Source organism: Staurois parvus, unplaced genomic scaffold (assembly GCF_062004578.1).
Source record: "Staurois parvus isolate SC_StPar_1 unplaced genomic scaffold, SC_StPar_1.0 ptg000299l, whole genome shotgun sequence".
In the NCBI taxonomy this organism is placed as follows: domain Eukaryota; kingdom Metazoa; phylum Chordata; class Amphibia; order Anura; family Ranidae; genus Staurois; species Staurois parvus.
This window is the reverse complement of record NW_028318095.1, coordinates 21,418,812-21,438,144: the sequence shown is the minus strand read 5'-3', so window position 1 is coordinate 21,438,144 and position 19,333 is coordinate 21,418,812. Positions and strand designations below refer to the sequence as shown.

Sequence of the window (19,333 nt, the reverse complement as noted above, 5' to 3'; positions counted from 1 at the left end):
CCTGCTCTTTCGAGCTTACAATCTAGGAGGGAGGGGATAGTGGTACAGGAGGAAGTGGCTGTGGGGGATGGAGTGGTGGGAGGAGTGAAGGAGGTTAGTTGTTAGGTGAGGTCAGGTGTTAGGTGAGGTTGGGGTAGGCTTCCCTGAAGAGGAGGGTTTTCGGGGTGCGCCTGAAGGTGAGGAGGGTAGTTGACAGTCTGATGGATTGGGGTAGGGAGTTCCAGAGGATGGGGGGTTTGTCCATGATAGGCAGTGCAATTACATTTCATATAAACAACGTTCTAGTTGGCTAAAGCTACCTAGAGACACTGGTTGGTTAGGCATGATCTGCAAGAACATATTCAGCAATATATGGGGTGAATATTTGTGATGGTTGTACGAATGTTTGAGACATAATTTTTTATTCGTAGATCCCTATTTGTCTCTTGCCTTCATTTTATGATGCTCTATTCTAAAATCTCAACCAGGAGAACCCAATTCAGTTCAAATGTTAGACAGTGATTGTATGTGAACAGGCTCAGAACAGGATTTTAACCACAGGAACTGAAGCATCAAGTGAGAGAGATTACAACAGCAGCTTCACCTAGCCCCTGTCTGTTCAGGCTGGAGCCAAGGGGTTTGTCCATGATAGGCAGTGCAATTACATTTCATATAAACAACGTTCTAGTTGGCTAAAGCTACCTAGAGACACTAGTTGGTTAGGCATGATCTGCAAGAAGAAAGTTCTTTTGCATGGGTGGGCTTATTGGGGGGACAGAAGGAAGTGCTCAGCAGATCTAACTTGTGCCAGCTTATTTCAAAGAGAAGGAAACCAGCTGGTTAGAAAAAGAATCCTTTCTGATCAGAGAGTTTTTCTTGTAAGAATGCTAGGCCCAAGAATTGCAAAGAAATGTACTTTCCAGTCTGGCTCTAATCAGCACAATTGGGCAAAATACCTCTTAATGTTTTGTAGCATGGGATTCAGTATAATGCAATTACTGAACAGGTAAAGCAAGAGATCCTGTAATCTCATTTTAATTGTGGTGTTTGATTTCCATTTAATTCTCTGGTTATGACAAAGCCATGCATTAATTTACGACTTCCAGATCACAGAGCTGAATTCTGAGCTTACAGACGAAAGAAACACAGGAGAATCTGCCTCCCAGCTACTGGAGACAGAGACCGCCGATAGACTGCGGGCAGAGAAAGACATGAAGGACCTGCAGGTAAAACTTCCTAATATTCTATCCTCTCCATGCAGTCAGTGTGTGCTTTCAGACAAGTTTTCCTCTTATCTCTTGGAATATGATCTAATAGATGTAAAAGACTAACTTTTTCCTTCCTTTCTCACTTTGTCTTCCTCCTGCCCTTCAGCATGCCTTTATAAGGGTATTATCCTTCTGGCATGAGTATGTGAGAATTGGTGGCCCTGCACAGGACCTATGTCTTCTTACATTGTAATACAAATTAATGTTTAGGCATTAATGCCTGTTATCACTATTACATGTTCGCAGCTTACTACCTTTGCAGGATGGAATTTGCCTATTCCATTGCTGAGCTTAAATCATTACAATAGGAATATGTTCTGTATGTAGACTGCTCGTGTTGTGTCTGTGCTTAGGATCAGTGATAATACATGTGCCGCAGTAATCTAAATTAGTTTGTTCGGCTTTATGCAGGGGATCAGACCGTACACCAAATAACCTTGTTCTGAAAACTGTTCAAATAATATCTCAACTGGCATGAACATTGCTGACAAACAGGATGCTTAGTACAGAAGCACCAGCTGCTCCAGCAGAACTATTCTAGGAAATACAAAGTTAAATCTTGATTTTCAAAATGTGGTAACTCAAGGCAGCCATTGCATTTAAAATGTGAGTCATGGTGATGGCATATCTGTCAGCCTTAAAAAAAAAAAAAAATCAGACTTGCTTTTTGCCATCCAGTTAGGTAATCACTATAAGGTACCTCTGCTTTAGAAGTATCTGTGAGTGAATATTTGTCCTAAACACAAATTTTAAGTATTTTTAAAACTTTTGTTGAATAGAGTAAGGAATGGTTAAAATCCAGCATTTTTTTAAATCTTTGTTCCTTTAGGGAGCTTTGGCCTCCCTTGCTGTTGTATAGACTTAAAGCCCTATTTTTTTTTTACCTGGTAAAGCAAGTTAAAGTCACCTAAATCCACCATCCTGGTCCATTGCCCATGCCGTTTCCTGGGTGCGGCGGACCCTACCACCACCTTGCAGTGACATCACTCCTCTTCTGGATCCTCAGAATAGCCTGCAACTAGACTGCCAATATTAAGTGTACATGTCATGCAAACTCTGGAGGATGTAGGCAGATAGAGTACTTGGTACTAGAATGCAATTTGTCTGTGTTTTTAAGTAATTAGGGACTTTAGATTTGTTTTATTCTTTTTATGCCAGAGATTTGTTGTGGGAGGGAGGGGTTAATATTATTATGGAAATGGACTTTAACAGTAAGTGAGCAAAAATTCCGCTAAAATGAAAGAAATCTCTTCTTAGACAGTTGTGACATTAAACTAGTGTCTCCATTGGAAACATTTGTCCTCTCTCTGTTCTTGTTCCGGTGACAACTCATCATTTTAAACTTGTCTTTTTTCTTTACCAGTGATAATGCTCGTCAAAACAAAAAGAGAAGGGGAATTTTCCCAGTGGGTTATACACCTTTACCAGTCTATCTATTCAAAAAGGTTTAGGCTTTAGGTAATGGGATTCATCCATTACTAGTCAAGATGAATGTTTCCATCATTTCTTTATTTAGGCAGAAAGTGGAGGATGAAGTGCAGTGTCACAGGTCCAATGTGACCAATCTTAAAGTGACATTAAACCCAAATCATTAAAAAGGATCAATAAATGCTGTATTGCATGCTGATCATACTTAGCCAATTTAGTTATCTTCTGTATCCTGCAAAATGATCTGGTTGATCCTACTGTTCTCTAGTCCTCCCTCTTGTCTGTGTCCCTGCTGCAGCTGGAGATTCTGCAGAGCAACCGTTGCCACAGCTAGTGAGTGTGCTAGTTTTTCAGTGTACTTCTAAACCAGCATTTCCTCCCTGATCACCCCACTTGACTGTAGAATCACAGATGTGGGTCTATACACAGGGACAAATGACAACCCACTCCCTGCCTCCTCCTCCAAGCCCACTAAACAACTCTACACTATGGGGGCCGGTTTTTACATCTTGATTGATGGAGGCACCACCTCCCTGTAATTCTATGTACAGAAACTTGATAGACACAGACTGGAAAGGTATGGTGCATCAGAACCTTCCCATGGATATTATTACAGTGTACCTCTGTTAACTCAGTAGAAGCTTCTCCTGCTGATGTTTCTCTGAGGAACAGAAAGAGCTCGGGAAAGTTATGTGACTGCTGTATATTGGCTTTGGGAGAAGGTTTTTAGCTGTTACTATGGCATCATCCCTATATGTAAATAGAAGGGATAATGTACAGTTAGGTCCATACACAGGTGAAACTCGAAAAATTAGAATATCGTGTAAAAGTTCATTTATTTCAGTAATGCAACGTAAAAGGTGAAACTAATATATGAGATAGACTCATTACATGCAAAGCAAGATAGTTCAAGCCGTGATTTGTCATCATTGTGATGATTATGGCTTACAGCTCATGAAAACCCCAAATCCACAATCTCAGAAAATTAGAATATTACATCCAATCAATAAAACAAGGATTGTACATAGAACAATATCTGACCTTTGATAAGTATAAGCATGCATATGTACTCAGTACTTGGTTTGGGCCCCTTTTGCAGCAATTACTGCCTCAATGCGGCGTGGCATGGAAGCTATCAGCCTGTGGCACTGCTGAGGTGTTATGGAAGACCAGGATGCTTCAATAGCGGCCTTCAGCTCTTCTGCATTGTTTGGTCTCATGTCTCTCATCTTTCTCTTGGCAATGCCCCATAGATTCTCTATGGGTTCAGGTCAGGCGAGTTTGCTGGCCAATCAAGCACAGTAATCCCACGGTCATTGAACCAGGTTTTGGTGCTTTTGGCAGTGTGGGCAGGTGCCAAGTCCTGCTGGAAAATGAAGTCTGCATCCACATAAAGCTCATCTGTGGAAGGAAGTGCTCCAAAATCTCCTGGTAGATGGCTGCGTTGACCCTGGACTTAATGAAGCACAGTGGACCAACACCAGCAGATGACATGGCTCCCCAAATCAACGCAGACTGTGGAAAATTCACACTGGACTTCAAGCATCTTGCAGTGTGTGCCTCTCCATTCTTCCTCCATACTCTGTGTCCTTGGTTTCCAAATGAGATTCAAAAGTTGCTCTCATCAGAAAAGAGAACTTTGGACCACTGAGCAACAGACCAGGTCTGTTTTTCTTTAGCCCAGGTAAGACGCTTCTAACGTTTTGTTGTTCAGGAGCGGCTTGACAAGAGGAATATGACATTTGAAGCCCATGTCCAGGATCCGTCTGTGTGTGATGGCTCTTGATGCACTGACTCCAGCCTCTGTCCACTCCTTGTGAAAGTCCCCAACACTTTTGAATGGCCTTTTCCTGACAATACTCTCCAGCTGCGGTCATCCCTGCTGCTTGTGCACCTTTTTCTTCCACAGTTTTCCCTTCCACATAACTGTCTATTAATGTGCTTTGATACAGCACTTTGGGAACATCCAATCTCTTTTGCAATTACCTTTTGAGGCTTTTCCTCCTTATGGAGGGTGTCAGTGATGGTTTTCTGCACAACTGTCAGGTCAGCAGTCTTTCCCATGATTGTGATTCCTACTGAACCAGACTGAGAGACCATTTAAAGGCTCAGGAACTCTTTGCAGATGTTATGGCTTAATTAGCTGATTAGAGTGGGACACTTTGAGTCTAGAATATTGCACCTTTTCACATTATTCTAATTTTCTGAGATTGTGGATTTGGGGTTTTCATGAGCTGTAAGCCATAATCATCACAATTATGACAAATCACGGCTTGAACTATCTTGCTTTGCATGTAATGAGTCTATCTCATATATTAGTTTCACCTTTTAAGTTGCATTACTGAAATAAATGAACTTTTGCACGATATTCTAATTTTTCGAGTTTCACTTGTATATTTGGACACAGACACAATTTTAGTTTTTTTATCTGGTATTGACCTAAACATATTCAAGCTATAGTTATATAATAGATATGGGCTGAAAGTGCACACTCTCAGGTTTAATTTGAGGGTATGTACATCCAAATTGGAGGAAGGGTTTAGGAATTACAGCTCTTAAGAGTAGCCATCCCCCCTTTTTCAAGGGACCAAAAGTAATTGGACAATTGAATATAATCATAAAAAAAATGTTCATTTTTAATATTTTGTTGAGAATCCTTTACTGGCAATGACTGCCTTTAGTCTGTAACCCATGGACATTACCAAAGACTGGGTTTCCTCCTTTCTAATGCTTTGCCAGGATCTAACTGCAGCTATCTTTAGTTGTTTTTTTTTGTGGTTATTTCTGCCTTTAGTTTTGCCTTCAGCAAGTGAAATGCATGCTTGATTGGATTGAGATCAGGTGATTGACTCGACCATTGCAGAATATTCCACTTCTTTTCTTTCAAAAGCTCCTGGGTTGCTTTTGCGGTGTGTTTTGTACCTTGTCCATCTGTACTGTGAAGCGCTGTTCAATCAACTTTGCTGCATTTGGCTGAATCTGGGCTGACAGTATATCTCTAAACACTGCAGAGTTCATCCAGCTGCTTCTGTCACATTTATTTATTTATTTCAGGTATTTATATAGCGCCGTCAGTTTACGCAGCGCTTTACATATATATTGTACATTCACATCAGTCCCTAACCCTCAAGGGGTGTACAATCTAAGGTCCCTAACTTACATTCATACATACATGGGCCAATTTCGACAGGATCCAATTAACCTACCAGCATGTCTTTGGAGTGTGGGAGGAAACCGGAGTACCCGGAGTAAACCCACGCAGGCACAGGGAGAACATGCAAACTCCAGGCAGGTGGTGCCGTGGTTGGGATTTGGACCAACGACCCTAGTACTGCCAGGCGGAAGTGCTAACCATTTAGCCACTGTGCTGTCACATCATCAATAAACACCAATGACCCAGTTCCACTGGAAGCCATGCATGCCCATGCCATCACACTGCCTCCACCATGTTTTACAGATGACATTGTGTGCTTTGAATCATGAGCTGTTTCAAGCCTTCTCTACACTTTTTTCTCCCCGTCATTCTGGTACAGAGTAAACTTAGTTTCATCCATCCAAAGAATGCTTTTCCAGAACTGGTCTGGCTTTTTTAGATGTTTTTTGGCAAAGTCTAATCTGGCTTTTCTGTTCTTCAGGCTTATGAATGGTTTGCACGTTGTGGTGAACCCTCTGTATTCGCTCTCATGAAATCTTCTCTTGATTATAGACTTTGACAATGATACGCCCACCTCCTGGAGAGTGTCCTTCACTTGTCTGGATGTTGTGAATGGGTTTTTCTTTACTGTAGAGAGGATTATTATTATTATACATGATTTATATAGCGCCAACAGTTTGCTCAGCGCTTTACAAAATGAAGGCAGACATTACATGTTACAATACAATTTGGTACAAGAGGGAACAGAGGGCCTTGCTTGTTAGAGCTTACAATCTCGGAGATCTTATGATCATCCACCACTGTTGTCTTCCATGGACGTCCATGCCTTTTTATGTTGCTGAGCTCACCAGTGCATTCTACTTTCCTCGGAATGTACCAAACTGTTGATTTGGCCACTCCTAATGTTGCTGCTATCTCTCTGATGGATTTGTTTTGTTTTTGAAACCTTACATTCGCCTGTTTCACTTGCATGGACAGCTCCTTTGAATGCATGATGTATGTTCACAGCAATAAATTCCAAATGCAAATACCACACTTAGAATCAACTCCAGACCTTTTATCTGCTTAATTGATGAAGAAATAATGGAGTAGCCCACACCTGGCCATGAAACAGCTTTTGATTTAATTTTCCAATTACTTTTGGTCCCTTGATAAAGGGGGGGTATCTATTCTTCAGAGCTGTAATTCCTAAACCCTTTCTCCAATTTGGATGTACATACCCTCAAATTAAACCTGAGAGTGTGCACTTTCAGCCCATATAGTTATATAACTATAGCTTGAATATGTTTTGGTAAATACCTGAAAAAATCTACAATTGTGCCTGTGTCCAAAATATATATGGATTTAACTGTATATTAAACGGTCTGTGTTTAGCATTACTTTAACAATCACAGTTGGATTATGATAGACTATAGTGTGAGTACGCCCAAGAAAAACTATTCTTCCTTTCTATCCTATATGGATGCTAATATGTAGTCTTAGGACAGTAAATATGGCCAATGTACTCTCTCCTTCAGTTTATTTTACTGACTGTATGAAGGTGAGATTGGTCACCTGTCCACCTGTAGGAAATGGCCACAAAATGTGAAATCACTTCACCTCCTCATAATAGAAATGGTGGTGAGGTTTTGGCAATACATGACTCACTGTGGATGGCACATGCAATGTAGGAAATTCATCATACCCAAAATATAGCTTGGAAATGTACCTGCAGCCAGCAAGAATGTACAGTTGATGAAGCTAAATTTGAATTCGGAACGCAAATGGCTGCCTTCCCCTTACATAAGACACAGGGCCGCTTTAAATCGTGCCGCTGCTAATTTTTCTAGAAACATTTCCAACTAGTTTTAAAGCCTAATTGCCTTATGTATATAGGGATATATGTACACATATGCAGCTTTTATGTATGTTTGTTTACAAAACAGACAGATGGTTCTTCAAAGTTGATCCACACATTTGAAAGAAATCTTTCATCCTAAGTACATACCTTTCGGAGTGTACTTATGTACAGTTTGTTGTAGAAAGCTTCTGTCAGACCATCTGCTTCGTAGCACAGATGTATCCCTTGCCTTTTGGCCACATTCTTTTAAGATACTCTAATGAAAAGGGGGTCTTCTAGGCCTGTGTCGTATTGCTTGTTCAGCAGGAAGCAGCACGCCGCTAATGCATTACCACCAACTCTGGAGTTACGAAATTCCTTATCCCGCTCACCTCCTTCGTGTTTGTGTTGTCTGATATCCAGATTGCCCTTGCCGATCGTTCTAATAATACTGATTACTTCTTACACTAGAATAGAGTGGAGGAGATTGGCAGTGAGCTTTGTGGACCGAGTACCTCTTGTGACTGAGAACACTTGAGATTTGTTTTGTCTGCCAGTGCTAATGCAAGGAAAGTGTCCTTTTCACATGTATGAATGTCTGGAAATATGGAAAGGACAGGCAGCATCCGTTTTCACTAGCAGGGCTAACAGTAGAATGGTTTCTTCTGTCAGTTGGCAGATTATTTTCAGGCTGTCTGGAAGATATTCTTATACCCTAGGAGGAGAAAATGATCTGCCTTTGCTTTCAGGTCCGTTGCATTAATGTCTGCCATTTGTTTCACTAATGGTGGCATAATTTCATTTCCATAATGATCTATTTACCATGTAAATTAAGAGACTGCAATGGTTATTTCTTATTTGTGCTCAAGAGAAAGTTGACACTGCTGAAAAAATAAAGCAGCTTTAAAGTGCCACTATTTATATTTTGCATAATAGTAACAAACTAGTTTATGCAAAAGAGATTTTAGTAACAGTCATGGAAAATAAGTGAAAGCTTTTGGAGATTACCACCAGAGTAGATGATTTGTGTTTAGATAGTCATTTGAGATTTTTTTTTTTTAATCAGATGTGTTTTTATTGTTAGAATTTTTCCAGTGCAAAAAAGTACACACGGACCCCATCCCCATCTCCCCTTCCCTACTATCCTTGCAACATCTGCAACAGAACAGTGGCAGAGGGGTTTCATTTGCAGTCCCACATTATTCATATTGTACCATTAAGCAATATGATTCAAGTCAGAGCTATAGAAGATCAAGGTGATGTTTTTGGAGCACTCTTTTTCAGCACTTAGCTGGCATCCTGTCCTGTAATCCCATACAAGAAAACTAGCACCTGTCATTTTATCTTTGTCTGATGTGACAGGAGCATAGAATTGCAACAATAGGTTTCACAGCCAAGTTCCCCAAACGTCAAATATCTTGATGTCTGGTCAGGTGTGGGTACTTCAACCTTGTTTAATACATTTTCAGTCACAAAAGAGCTCTAAACCAGAACCCACTTCTATTGCAAATTGCAAAAATAAGGATTTATTCCTTATTATAGCATAGTGGGTGGAGTTGTACGCTTAGACTGTCTGTAGATCTGTGCTGTATATTCTAGATTGTTTTATTCCACACTATGTACAGCTGTTTTGTGCTTGTTGGCCATGATATGTGACATGCATGAAAACAGAGGCTTTTTTAGACTAGGTCTTGGGGAGCAACACGTAAGGTTATTTAAGTGTCCTTCTTAGGCATTTTAGGTAAAGTGTTCTAGTGCCAGGCTGATTTAAAACCGCTATATAATGTGTTTTTTGTTTTTCTTTTCCTATTTGAGTACAGTAGTAACTTATATTTGGTGTAAGTCTATTGTAGTGATAACACTCAGGCATAATAGTACCCTTTTTACACAGAGTGTTTTTGTAATTGCAGGGGTATGACAAAGTAAAGAAAATGCTTACCATATTAAAGCAGAACTACACCGTATCTGAGCACCACAAACCAAAAACACTATTTAATTCATTTTTAATATTTAAAGCAAACTCACCCATGCATCCAAGTATCCATGTTTTATTTTGCTGGGAAATCACTTAGAAAAACACCTCCAAGCATTTCTGGCTATGGCCACGAGTAAGGAGTAAGGACAGATGATTCATGTATCTATAACTTCCTGGAATCCATCTGCCCTGAGCTCAGGCAGGAAGGTGTGCTTAGCTGAGAAAACACCTCCAGAAGACCTCTAGTATGTAGGACATCATATTTGCCTAGGCATGGATACCAGGAAGTAACTGTAACTAAAGAAATGTAAACAATGGTTTGAAAAAAAAAGTAATTATGATATACTTTCCTATCTACATACTAATGTAGCAACATAAGGATTCAAAATAGTCAATGTCGATTTAGAGAGTGAAGTTCCACTTAAATGTCTGGACCTAATAAGTAGTGGTGGCCATCCTTTTGCCTTTAAACAGCTTCAGTCTTTGCTTTTATACAAGTATGAACTGCTGTTGTGGGATTTCACAGAATTCTTAAAGAAGATCTGTTCTTTGAGGGATTAAAAAGATGGAAGTTGCTTTACATTTGGCACACTGGAGCTTCTCGTAAAGGCTCAATGATGTTTATGCCTGGTCATCGAGGAGGTCAAGGAAGCCTGTATACGCTGTTGTTCATGAAACCACCCTTCCTTTTATTCTTCTGTGGACAGGGGCCATCATCATTGTGAAATTTGCAGAAAAAGGGTACCTGTAAATAGTCCTGTAAATTTGCCTTAGATTCCTTGGCTTTTTTTTCCAGCCATATAGAGCGGTCATCCTTTCCATGATGGTGGAATATTAGGGATTGACCACTATATGTAAAAGCTGACAGCTGACATTAAGCTCAATTCCGTAAGCTATGGTAATCATAATCTTAGCAACAGTGATGTTAGCAATAAGAACTCAACATAACAGTCACATGAATGAAAATATAGATCATCACACATTATATAGCTTAGTGAAATTTGTTTTTTATGGGTTAGAGCTGTTTATTAGTATTAATACAGCTCACCTTTGTATCTTTGAAATAGTAAATTAGTTGCTTCAAAGTTAAAGTTCTCTATCATGTATTTATTGTAACTGAGTCTACCCCTGTAGCTATCACAAGTTTTTTTTGTTGTATTTTTCCCCAGAGACTATCTGTCATAAACTGACTTTGGGTTAAGGGCTTATTGGGCAGCAATACCTTAATAAGTAAAAATCAGTGATGTCCTAGGTGGTTGAAGAAAAGTCCATGAAAACCACATATACAACTCAGCAAGGTTTGGCAAAACTCCCATAGATTACTCGTAAGCTACAGAGACAGATAGAAGTATTCATATTTAGTAAGAAAGATTACTCTTACAAGCACACCAACTTGCCATACTTGAGTGTAGAATATGTGAGAATAGAATGCACCTACAACATACACCTGCAGCATGCCCCATAATGGGCTGAGAGCCCAGCTGAAATGGATGCAGGCCACAGAACAGTATCATCCAGTGCATTCTCCAAATCACCCTGTTTTGGATGGAATTACTTTTTAATATGTCTCTCTTTAGCCATTATGTAGTAGAGATACTTTTCATTAGATGTAAGCCTTTATACAATTGTTTTAAATTTGTAATTAAGAATATATAAAATGTTTGTTTGTTACCTTCCAGAGGTAAGTTTCATATTTGATGTGATTGAATTTCACTGAAGCATTTTTATTTAGCTGTACCTCCTTAATGGCATTGCCAGTACAGATGCATCTGGGTTCCCTTAAGGAGGAAATCTGTCATCGACATGGAGGATTTGATATTCTCACCTGTTCAGCAGTCTAATTCTAAATCACGTTCCAACATTGCTGCTGGGCACAATTGTTGTTCATTGTTTATAATATATGTGTGCATTGATTATTTTTTCTATGTATTTTACTCTCATTTCTCTTGAAGCCCCCTGGCCTGGTGTTATAAAGTCATTTACATGAAAGAATGGGTATTTTTCATGATATGTGTTATAACAGTGTGTCTTCATATCTAGGCTAAATATGATGCTCTTAAGAAGCAGATGGAATCCATGGAAGTAGAGGTAATGGAAGCTAGGCTGATCCGAGCTGCTGAACTGAATGGAGAGATGGATGACGATGACTCTGGTATGCTTACCTGATTTGCAGTTTTAATCCCAGACTGTATTTTATTTATTTCTATCTATTGTGAATAATAGTGAAAGACTATTTTCCAAGTGGATAATTCATAACTCAAGACGTCATGCCCCGTTCTTTAATGTCCATTAAGGGACACAGGAAGTGTTTAACATTCTTACATAATTACATAGTTAATCTGGTTGAAAAAATACACAAGTCCATCTGGTTCAACCAACAGAGAGGGAAAAAAAAACCACACACACAAATAAAAAAACCTCCATATACACCATTCCATACCCACAGTTGATCCAGAGGGAGGCAACCTCCCCCCCCCCCCCAATAAAGCATGATCCAGGTTGCTCCAGCAGGCGGAAAACAATTCCTTCCTGATCCCCCAAGAGGCAATTGGTTATTCCTTTGATCAACTTTAATTATACATATTAGTATCCAGTTATATTATGTGCATTTAGGAAAGAATCCAGGCCTTTTTTAAACAAGTTTTTATGGCCACCTACAGGAGAAAAATTAAAAACCTGCAGGCCAAGCAAGGATAACCCCCCTACTACCAGCATGCCTCAGTTTTTGCTAGTGTTCTAAGAGGATGGACTAAACTATTTTTTGTTAGTACCTTTTTTCTTCACATTTTTCTTCTATCAAAGCTCTTCTTTACGTTGCTGCTGGAGCTTTGTTACTTTATTTGCAGCTATATTTTCCCACTGTGGATCCAGCTGTATCCCATATTAACAAGATGCTTACAATACTGGTGAAAGATGTGCCTGCCTTCAAGGATCTAACCAATAAAGAACTCTGTATCGAGAAATCTGTTCTCTCTGATGGGTACTGCTCTTCCTCCAATTGTGGCTGTGACTTTGCTTTACCAAACCATGACAAGATCCCTTAAAAGAGATATAACCACTGCTATAGTTGATGCCTTGCTTATTGAAAATGTGCAGCAGTTGTTTGTAGCATTAAAGTGGTTGTAGAGGCTCAAGCTTTTTTACCTTCATGCATTCTGTACATGAAGGTAAAAACCTTCTGTGTGCAGCAGTGCCCCCAGCCCCTTTAATACTTATCTGAGCCCCATCAAGATCCAGCGATGTGCATGACAACCTCGGCTGTCCCGGATCTCCATCTCCTCATTGGCTGAGACAGCAAGCGGGAGCCATTGGCTACCACTTCTGTCAATCGCAGCCAGTCAGCTAATGAGGCGAGAAGGGGGGTGTGGCCAAAGCAGATGCTCTGTGTGTGAATGGACACACAGAGCAGTGCGTGTCCCCATAGCAAGCTGCTTGCTCTGGGGGCACCTGACAAAAAGGAGGAGCCAGGAGAGCCTGTGGGGGACCCGAGAAGAGGAGGATCCAGGGTGCTCTGTGCAAAACCACTACACAGAGCAGGTAAGTATAGACATGTTGGTTTATTTTTTTTTTTTTTTTTTTGTAAAATAACATTTAGTATCACTTTAGATTTCAGTTGTGGCAATTTGTTGGAAGCCTCTCATCCCATTTCCCCCATGTGTCTCATGTCCGTGCCAATTTGTAAAACACTTTGGCTAAAGCGCTGGACTGCTTAACCCTTGTGCAAGAAGCAATTGATCTACATGGCCCTTGAGGGACAAAGACTGTTAGTCTCTTCAAAATAATATTATCGAGGATGCTGTTGATGGCAGGAGCACACATCTTCCTTGGCAAAAGAAGTATAAGGAACTGGCTGTAAAGCCTTCTCCCACTCTGACTTTTAACAATTGTGCCTTTCTTTTCTCCACTCCCTTGGGATTCATGTCAAGACATGAGGTCCCATCCCTCTTTGTTTATGATCATGTTCTTTGTACTGCTTTGCTACCAAAATGAAGAATGCTGGTAGTGGGAAGGGTAATCCTAGTCTAGCCTAAAGTTTTCGTTTGCTAGTGTCTGTTCCTCCTGTAGGCAGCAATATATCCTGAAGGTTAAAAACTTTTCCTGTCCCTCAATTAACGAGATGAGCAAAAACCCTGTTTTGAATCCCATGGAAGTTTTTTGCTGGTGTTTGTGTGCTAAAGTTTATGTGCAGGATGCTTGAGACATGTAGTAGCCAGAACCTGCAGAAGCATGAAGACTAGCACTGCTTATGACTTTCTGAGTGCTTTAGGCAGCATTTCCAGGATAAGAGCTTCTTAGCAAATGTTAGTATTGGCGTGCTAGCTAGGGAATGTCCAGATCTGGAGAAGATGAATAAGAGAGGTTAGTATATCTGATATGACCCTCTACTCTTCTCGTTCAAAAGTTGCAGCTATCTGTAAGATGCATGTTTCACTTTGGGTGGGGGCTGTAATTTCTGGGAGAATATAATCTGTCATTTATATGTTATGACTTCATATGTCATTATTACTGTAGAAAAACATGATTGGAGAATTTTTGCAGCCAAACTAAGTGGACACAAGCAAGGTAGAATGTTCTTATTCTGACACACAAGAGTCACTATGTGTTAAAGACTGGGTGAACAGTTACAGGAAGCTTTTCACACCAGTGAAGGGTGCAGATCCGGGGTGTGCAGACAATTGTAGCCTATTGAAACTGTAGAACTTGCTTTAGAGTTCCCTGCATTTGTTAGGAAGTACCCATCAAAGTGAAGCAATGGAAGTTTCAATATTCCATGCTTAGGATGAAAGGACATTGCAGTCAGAAACACTGATTGTGACATGACACCACAGAAACTACTACTGAAGTAGGTCCTGAAACTACCTGCTCATAAAAGTATATCGCAATTACAGAAAACACATCCACATTCAGCTCCTTATCTTTGTTCTTACTTGCGCCTCCATCCCTGGTCAAAAACATAAACTGGAAAGGACTAAAGCTGATCATCCAGCCAGTAGTTTTGTGATCTGATAGCTTCCTATACGTTCTGCCTCTGCACTGTTATTAGTTAACATTGTCTCTGTAGACTACAAAACAACTTCCCCTGTTATGGAGATGAGAGGGAGGTGTTATGTAGACCTACCACACTCCATATCCTAGAATCAGAACACTGCTCAATACAGTTTTCACCCTCAGAAAGGAAGTGCGTTAACGGCAGGATTACCTGGTTACATAATGATGAAAAGAAGTGTGAAAATAAAAGTAATGCAGCCACCATATCTGGAAATGAGTATGCAGCAATGATGCAGTATTATCAATTTTTGTTTCTGGTTTTAAGGCTTTTAAGTATTCACATGTTGTGCTTTTACGTTTGTTTGTTATATGTAGGTGGAGAATGGCGGCTAAAATATGAGCGATCTGTGCGTGAAATTGACTTTACAAAGAAACGTATGCAGCAGGAGTTTGAGGACAAGCTGGAAGTGGAACAGCAGAGCAAGAGACAGCTGGAACGGAGGGTCAGTTGGATCACCATAGGACTTCCTTCACTTACTTCCTGCCAGAAGGGTTAAAAAAAGGTTTAGGTATAGCTAACCGTGGAGAAGCAGCTGAATGAAATGCCTGATGTGCTCTATTTAAAAAAAAAAAAGAGCAATAAAAGTACCTAAGGTGGATATTTTTCAGCAATATTATTAGTCCACATGTACACTTTGATGTTTTTACAGCTGCTCTTTTTATCTTTTGATGTTTTTTTCTACAGCCAGTAAACCCCCCATCATGTTATCCTATGTGTCCATGCACACATAGACTGTAATCAACTTTTTTTTGGCTGGGAAAAAAAACCCAGGACTAGTGGGTTTCTAGAGGAACTTTTTAGCTGTAAAAATGCTCTACCGCTAAAAAACGTGGTAAATCGTGTTAAAAAAAATAAATGCTAAAAACTGGAAACATGGGAAAATACCACTAAATGCAAATACGCTAACAAAAGCTGAAAAGCTCACTTTTTTGTAACATGATTTTACACAGCTAGCGTTACCAGCGTTACTGAAATGTCCAGTGTGCATGAGGACTTATGCGTCTGGGACTTAGCGGTACAGAAGCCAGTAAATCAACATGACAGCCAGACAACTAGCATTTTCAGAAAGTGAGCAGCAATGGCAGCTCCTCTTAAATGTTCTTCAGAAACCTCTTGTAATTTGTGGGCTGTATTCATAGATATTTAAATGGAGGACATAGCTATACAGTGCATTCAAGCCCCCTTCACTTTTTTCAATTTTGTGTTGCAGCCTGATACTACAGTTGTTTAAATTTATTTTTTCTGTCCTTATTCTACACTCAGCACCCCATAATGACAAAGTGAAAACAGAATTTTTGCACATGAAAAAGGAAAAACTGAAATATCACATTGGCATAAGTATTCAGACCCTTTACAACACTTGAAATTTAGCTCAGGTGCCTCCCATTTCTCTTGATCCTTGCTGAGATGTTTGAAGGTTTAGAAACATCTCAGCAACGATCAAGAGAAACGGAAGGTACCTGAGGTGTATTTCAAGTGTTGTTGCAAAGGGTCTGAATACTAATGCCAATGTGATATTTCACTTTTTTCTTTTTAATAAATTTGCAAACATTCTGTTTTCACTTATGGGGTACTGAGTGTAGAGTGAGGGAAAAAAACATAAACTTAAACAATTGTAGTACCAGGCTGCAACATAACAAAACTGAAAAAAGTGAAGGGGGTCTGAATACTTTATGAACTGTAGATAAAAAAATAAAAAGATGATGTGATTTATTTTTCAAAGTGTAACCTTACTTGTAATTTTTTGCATCATGCCAAGCATCCATGTTCAGGAAGGCTGCTGGGTGTACAGGCTGTGTCTTATCTAACTACTCACTTTCTTTTGCCTTTAGCTGGCAGATTTGCAGGCTGATAATGAAGAGACGCAGAGAACGTTGCAGCAACTAAAGAAGAAATGTCAGCGTCTAACAGCTGAGCTACAGGACACCAAGCTTCACCTAGAGGGTCACCAGGGGCGTAACCATGAGCTTGAGAAGAAACAGCGAAGGTCAGTGATCTAATGAATTACATATTTACCCAACCACATATACAGGGAATATTGTACTGTTCTTTATTTTTTAGAGATATGTACGTGACTGATTTGATCTAAATAAGGACAGTATTATCAGTGCGAGTCAATGGTCTAATAACTCTGTATTTATAATTTGAAACCCAGCACAGGGCTGTGATTAAATCCTTCCATCACAATGAAAGTCTAAGTGGAACTTTCACCCAGAATGATTTATTAGGTAACTTCCTGTGCTTAACCACTTCAAGTCCGGATACTTTCACCCCTTTCCTGTCCAGGCCAATTTTCAGCTTTCAGTGCTATCACACTTTGAATGACAATTGCGCGGTCATGCAACATTGTACTCGTATGAATTTTTTAGCATTTTTTTGAGACAGATAAAACTTTATTTTTGTGGTATTTATTCACCACTGGGATTTTTATTTTTTTGCTGTATAAATGAAAAAGTCCAAACATTTTGAAAAAAAAAAAGTGTTCTTATTATAAAGTTTGCAAATAAATAATCTTTCTTCATAAATCTTGGCCAAAATGTATTCAGCTATCTTTTTACTACAAAAAAAAATAACCCAAATTAGATTACAAACAAAAATTATAATTTTTAAAAACATTTTTACAATTTTTTTAATATTATTTATTTTTTTATTTATTTTTAACATAATGTCACCCTAGCAGTACAGTGTCACCATAGTGACACTGTACTACTTGTAGGGGGTGATGAAGATTTTATTTTTTTTTACACTGATTGCTTTTACACCCATAAAGGCTGTAAAAGCAATCATTTCTCCTTCTCTCTGGCTGCATTCTTGCAGCCATTGAGAAATACTGTGAGAGCTGTGATTGGTCACAGCTTGTGATATGGTACAAGGCTGCTGTGAATAGCCTTGTACCATGTGACCTCTGTGATCATTCACAGATTTCACTAGTAGTAAGCAATGATGTCAGGAAGTGACATCTTGCTTACTACTATTCATGTGATCACTGATTGGCCAATCGGTGATCACAAGATTGGGACCTCACACAGAGGTCCTGTACAGAGATTGGTGTACAGTGCCCCAGGGAGTGCGCACAGGCAGGGAAGCGGGAGGACGTTTATAAATGGCCACCCGCTTCTGCACTGCTCCCGTCAGGCCGTTTATGTACATGGGCCGGACGGGAAGTGGTTAAAGTGAACATCTGCAAAAAGATATCTAGAAGCAGCGTTGATGACTGCTTAGGATGATCACACTGGAGCCTGAACCTTCAAAAACCAATTCGGCAATATCAGTTTGCATATTTCTGCTCTCAAAGATTCACTTTGGGCTGGTAGCTTATGTGCATTAGGCTATTCACTAGTATGAATTGTGAGTTGAGTATTCCTTAGCACTTTGTTTCTGTCCATTCTTGGTATTTGCTGTCATTGCGGTTTCAGCAGTAAAGCAAAAAAAGAGTTTGCTTCAGCGCATTAGCTTTTTAAACCTGCTAGTACCATAGTACAGCATGGCAACAATCCTGTCTGAAAGACCCTTCCATGAACAGAGAGTGGTTGAAGGTTCTGGTGATGGTAACGTTTGTGGTAATGAGTAGCTTTGGCGAACATACTACCACTTTTACTGGCAGGAGAAAGCCATTGTAATGGCAAGCCCACAAAAGGACATCTTTATATGTAGCAGCTTTCTCCTACCTCCACTCTTAACTCAAAAACGCATTGACTCCTGCTATATTCAGAACAAATGGTGTAATTTATATTTGTGTATATGTTGACCAGTTCTCACCTTTAGCTGCACTCGTTTTTATGACTGTAGCCTGTTTCCTGAGAAACATCCCCCACTATTCATGTGATCCTTATCAGCTTCTAATTGGGGTGGAGTTGAATGCTCGTTTGAGCATCTCCCTATAAATTTAGATCAGCTCATGGGGGGAGATCTCTGATGGGGGGCACAGTCTCTGATGGGGGTGCTGCTTCAGATTGAGTGCTGCTTTGAAAGAGTGCGATGCAGTTAAACACAGCAGTTGAACTAAAGCAGCAGGAAGACACAACAACAGCAAGAAACTCTACTGCATGCTGGACAGACTGCAAGCAAACACCCTGGGAAACAGCTTACATACCTGAGTCCCACTCTGTGTACCTTTTATACAATACATCCCCTCTTCTCCTCTTCATATTACTATCCTCTGTTCCCAAATCTCATTTCTTTACCCCTCTGCTCCACCCCAAAACGTGTACATCTCCCCCTCATTGCTATCATCTCCCTACTATTGCTCTCTTCACCTCCCCAAAATGCCTCTTCCACTCCTCCTTCTCATTTTCCTCTCCTCCGTTCCCAAAATCCATTCACTATATCCCTCTGCTCCTTCCAAACAATTGTATATTGTGTCCTCACTGCTTCCTTCACCCCTCTACGGCACCCACCACCCCTTCCTATTACTCCACTCTCCCACTGACCCGAACACCTCCACTAGTAGTTTCTCACGCTCCTGGACATCCCGCTCCCATGCCACCTTTCTCACCCTTCTCCTCCTCCTAGCCGCGGGGGGACATCTCCCCGAATCCTGGCCCTCCACCACCTCCCTCACCCGCACAACACCCTCCTGCCTCCACGTCCTGCCGCAACCCCCGCAACTTAGTATCTGTCCCCCTGCTCCCTAAAATCTCCCCCCCGTTTTCATGTGCAC

General features: G+C 40.2%; 1 protein-coding gene across 17 annotated transcripts in view; it reads left to right on the top strand.

The window, feature by feature from the left end:
• MYO18A (myosin XVIIIA) overlaps positions 1-19,333 on the top strand; it is a 462,365-nt gene that overhangs the window by 335,541 nt on the left and 107,491 nt on the right. For all 17 annotated transcript variants that reach the window (XM_089683011.1, XM_089683012.1, XM_089683010.1 and 14 more), the window contains 4 exons: positions 1,086-1,205; positions 11,664-11,775; positions 14,988-15,115; positions 16,506-16,660. In XM_089683011.1, the coding sequence (XP_089539137.1) occupies positions 1,086-1,205; positions 11,664-11,775; positions 14,988-15,115; positions 16,506-16,660 (515 nt within the window). The remainder of the gene's footprint in view (positions 1-1,085; positions 1,206-11,663; positions 11,776-14,987; positions 15,116-16,505; positions 16,661-19,333) is intronic.